The sequence below is a fragment of the Coregonus clupeaformis genome, unplaced genomic scaffold (genome assembly GCF_020615455.1).
Source record: "Coregonus clupeaformis isolate EN_2021a unplaced genomic scaffold, ASM2061545v1 scaf0322, whole genome shotgun sequence".
NCBI lineage: Eukaryota > Metazoa > Chordata > Actinopteri > Salmoniformes > Salmonidae > Coregonus > Coregonus clupeaformis.
The window spans coordinates 94,577-99,582 of record NW_025533777.1 but is presented as its reverse complement, the minus strand read 5'-3'; the positions used below and the strand labels follow the sequence as shown (position 1 = coordinate 99,582).

The window sequence follows — 5,006 nt, the reverse complement described above, 5'->3', positions numbered from 1 at the left end:
TCATTTATTTATACCTTATACAAGCCACAATAGGCTTCTGATTGTTGCCAGCAAAATCCTCACAATGCTCTGACAAATTATTTATAGTATTGTTTGTGGTTGAAATTGGTGGAGATCTCAACTTCATAGCCTGTCACACTAGCTGTGAACTCCCATATGTGTAGATGGAAAGTCCATTTGTTTACATAATTTTATTATTTGAGGTTATTGATTTATTTCCAAGCCAATAAAGTAATTTGATTTTTCCACATCCTAGTTGTATACTGCCATCTGGTGTCTGTTCCTCAGTAGCACACTTTGTGTACTGAAAATTAAAGTGGTTATCATTATAGTTTTATCCACATGGGGTCATTAACGGATTCAAACCAACAGAATGAAAACAAGGTCGATTTCTGTTTCACCATGATGATAGTCTAGGGCTATGCCTACTTCTCAACATGTGCTCACAAAACAGGTTTATATGAAGGAGGTGCCATTTTTGTAGAATAAACACAAGTAGGTGTGGACATGGATCTGATTTTGGGTCACACCAGTCTAGAAAGAGGTAATGTTGCAACATTTCCCGAATGTAGCCTACTGTAGAACAAACTCTATTGTGTCATTCAGAAAATAATAAGGACTTGGGTCAACAGTGGTGGTTCTCTTCTTCATTTTGTGTTTTGGCATCTTTTGATCCCTAGACCTCTATGGAGATTCACTCAGGTATACTTTGACTTAACGGTGTGATTTGTGGATAATCAGTTATGAGAATGTTCCCCAGTCATGTACGACAGTAAGATACAACCAAAACATGATACCAACTATTCTCTATTTGTACGAACATCTGTTATTGTGACCATAAATGATAATGAAGTGTAGCTGAACATCCAGTATAAAATGCATGGGGGTGGAGACGCTTAAACAATTTATTGGCCCTCACACTGGGTAAGGGGAAGAGCAAAACATGTTTTCCACAAACTATTGTCAACCAGTGTAGTGTAGGCCACTGGGGGCAAACCCACTGTAGAAAATGGACATGTGTCCTTTCCAACTGCGAACACACACACAGGCAAGGCCCAACATTGAACAGGGAGGTGAAATGTTTTTGAGCATAAATTGATGGAATAAATAAAGCAGTACATTTAAATGGGGAAAGTGTAATCAGCTATGAAACTACACTGAACAAAAATACAAACACAACATGTAAAGTGTTGGTCCCATGTTTTATGAGCTGAAATAAAAGGTCCCAGAAATGTTCCATAGTCACATAAAGCTTATTTCTCAAATGTTGAGCACAAATTTGTTTATATCCCTGTTAGTGAGCATTTCTCCTTTGCCAAGATAATCCATCCACCTGACAGGTGTGGCATATCAAGAAGCTGATTCAACAGCATGATCATTACACAGGTGCACCTTGTGCTGGGGACGATAAAAGGCCACTAAAATATGCAGTTTTGTCACACAACACAATGCCACAGATGTCTCAAGTTTTGAGGGAGTGTGCAATTGGCATGCTGACTGCAGGAATGTCCACCAGAGCTATTGCCTGATACTTTTATGTTAATGTCTCTACTATTATTTATTTTATTTTATTTATTTAACCTTTAAGCCACCTCCAACAATGTTTAGAGAATTTGGCAGTACAACTGACCAGCCTCACAACTGCAGACCATGTGTAACCATGCCAGCCCAGGACCTTCACATCCAGCTTCTTCGCCTGCAGGATTGTCTGAGACCAGCCACCCTGACAGCTGATGAAGCTGTGGGTTTGCACAACCGAAGAATTTCTGCAAACTGTCAGAAACCAGGGAAGCTCATCTGTGTGCTCTTTGTCCTCACCAGGGTCTTCACCTGACTGCAGTTTTGCGTCATAAACCGACTTCAGTGGGCAAATGCTCAACTTCGATGGTCACTGGCACACTAGAGAAGTGTGCTCTTCACGGATGAATCCTGGTTTAAACTATATGGGGAAGATGGCAAATAGCGTATATGGCGTCGTGTAGGCGATCGGGATAAACTACCAACAACAAACACAATTGTATTTTATCGATGGCAATTTGAATGCACAGAGATACCGTGACGAGATCCAGAGGCCCATTGTCATGCCATTCATCCGCTGCCATCACCTCATGTTTCAGCATGATAATGCATGGTTCCATGTCGCAAGGATCTGTACACCATTCCTGGAAGCTGAAATGTCCCAGTTCTTCCATGGCCTACATACTCACCAGACATGTCATCCATTGAGAATTTGGGATGCTCTGGATTGACGTGTACGACAGCGTGTTCCAGTTCCCGCCACAATCAACAGCCTGATCAACTCTATGCGAAGGAGATCTGTCGCGCTCCATGAGTCAAATGGTGGTCACCAGATACTGACTGGTTTTCTGAGCCACTCCCCTAATTCTTTCAAGGTATCTATGACCAACAAATGCATATCTGTATTCCCACTCATGTGAAATGCATAGATTGGGGCCTAATGAATTTGTCAATTTACTGATTACCTTTATGAACTAACTCTGTAAAACCTTTGACATTTTTGCATGTTTATATTTTTGTTCAGTACATAGGGCAGCGTTTTGTATAGTAGTATGTCGACAGAATTCCCAAATGCTGTAGCTACTAGCTATATTCTATTGAAACCTTTATCTGATGAGGAAAATAAGCATGCATACATACACCAAATTGAAAAAACATCGTGTTTATTTTAAGACACCAAAAGGCCTGAATACTCAGGAACATTATAAAATACTTCGTTGCGAAGTGGTCATGGTAAATTACTTGACACAGACAATGGGAAAATGATCAACAGAAATCCGCATTGGAATTCAAAGGTGAAGCACAACAGTGTCCCATCATTATTATGAAAAATACACCGCCCCCAGACAGTTCGAAGAGACATGTAGTCGGAACCATTTGACATGTCGCCTGCCTCCGTCTCTTACAGGGCTTGGTAGCTGGTTGTTGATCGCGTTACTTCTGTGTAGAGGAAATACAAGCTGCCGTCGACGCGGTCACACGTTTGGAATTCATCCTGGCATGTGTGGCGCTAGCCTAGTATGCTAACTACTAGTAACATAAGACCTTTGCTTGGATCGGGTCGTTTCAAATCTAACGGACCAAAACAAAACAGGCAATGCTGGCGGCCTGAGATTAGATTTGTAAACAAGGTCAACATAAAGCGCTCACTTGGTTGACATAGCATTCACTTGGTTGACATCACTAGCTACTAACTAAAGCCAACGAATAGTGAAAAGGAGAGTCCCCACCCATGAACAAAAATCAAATGAACCATCAAAAGATGAAGTGAGGTTCAAATAAACATGGCTAACGTTAACTAGTTAGTTAACTCATTGGCTAAATGAAAAAAAGCCTAAATTAACGGTCACAAATTAGACATTCTAACGTCACCGCCATGACATTTAATCGTTCTCAACATTTATAGTCTAACGTTATAGCTAGCTAGCCATGTCAGCAAAATAGTATTTTCGTTTTGTCCGTAACATCTCGATAACGAATACACATCGTCCGCATCATCAGCATTGCAGATTGTCCGAAAGATCCCCACACTCAGTCGTAGAGAACTGCAGCCGCCTGACTGCTTCTTTGATTAGATTCCCAGACAATATTAATTCCTGAAGTAACTGATGTGGGTCGTCGTTCTCTACAGCTGCGTTGATCCTCTTTCGGTTCCAAGGTTTGAAATTATCCCACTCCTGGTTACTTGAGCCAGGGAAGCTGTATGGACTAGCTCTGTTACTACGTTGCCCCCGGTTTCGAATCCGTATGCAGCACCCGGTACGTTTTTGCAGGGCCACGCCATTGTTGTTGTTAGCTTGTTTGATGTTGCTACTGTTGCAGTTGCTGGTGAGACCGTGGAGACATGACATCGTCTTTTGATTAGCACTATTGTTGTGAAGCTGCAACGCCTCGCCGATTTTCGTGACCAAAGCGTCCACTTCTTTCGAATCGACGGTAACAGACTGCTCCAAGAGGATGTAGTTCTCCTTTCGACAAGGCATTTTGTTGTATTTTGTGTGTTTATTGGCTATATTTTCGAAATGAATGGGAGCGTAGATCGGTTCCTTCCTCTCACCACGTTGATCGGCAGAAAAGCAAGTAAGCATGAAACCCCCTCGATATTTTGTAAACAATGGATGACGTATGATCCGGAATGTACCATTTCCAATGTGGGTGCGGTCATCATTCAAATGATTTCCAATAGTGGGATTCTTCATTTATATTATTTTCCGTACAAAGTATTAATTAATTAATCTTATTATAGAATTCCTTATTATGTATGACATATTTTCAAAACACAACTCTGACTATTCATATCTTATTTAAAGACCGACCTGCACGATTCCCCCGATTTTATTCCGTCTTGGCACATCCAGGCCAACTGGACATAATACATAACCTGTAACTGTCTAGCTATGTTATGTGGGTCAAATAAACTATGTTTTTACAATAACACAAATTGTCATAAACCTCTGACTTATTTCTTGGTGCAAATTGCTATATTCCACAACCCATGAAATCAAAAACCTTTGACTCAGAAGTATTTTATCATAATTAGCAATCATTCAATTGTTTTCATGCAATATTATTTTCAATATCATCCCTCCACTCTAAAATGCTGCATATTTCAAATGTTTGACAAAGATTTGCTGGATTGTTGAAATAACCATAATTGATTAATGTTCGGATTACATACATTACAATTATTACATTATGTAATAAACAATTATACATGTTTTATTCATTATATGTGCAGATGTACCTGTCAATGCATCAGAATGCACGATCTATTATGCGCAAAACGTGCTGTGATGATTTACGTCAGTTGTTAGAACATGGAGTACATTTCGGATTTCTCCGAATCGTGCTGAACTCGAACGCTCCAGTCAAAGAGCGCCCTCATGACCATATAAGGGGCGACTATCGTGTTCACGTGGTGCGTGTCTGTACTACAGCCTCTCCGTAGCCCTGGTGCTGCTTTCCATTTTCAGGTCATTCGGGTACGT

At 40.6% G+C, this 5,006-nt stretch overlaps 1 protein-coding gene across 1 annotated transcript; it reads right to left on the bottom strand.

Annotated features, from left to right (window-relative positions):
* Window positions 1–2,664: 2,664 nt before the first annotated feature.
* Window positions 2,665–4,104, bottom strand: LOC123484454 (GSK-3-binding protein-like). Its single transcript, XM_045214817.1, has one exon. It carries the CDS (start codon window positions 3,999–4,001, stop codon window positions 3,516–3,518), a length of 486 nt encoding a protein of 161 aa, XP_045070752.1. The 5' UTR covers window positions 4,002–4,104; the 3' UTR covers window positions 2,665–3,515.
* Between the last annotated feature and the right edge of the window lie 902 nt (window positions 4,105–5,006).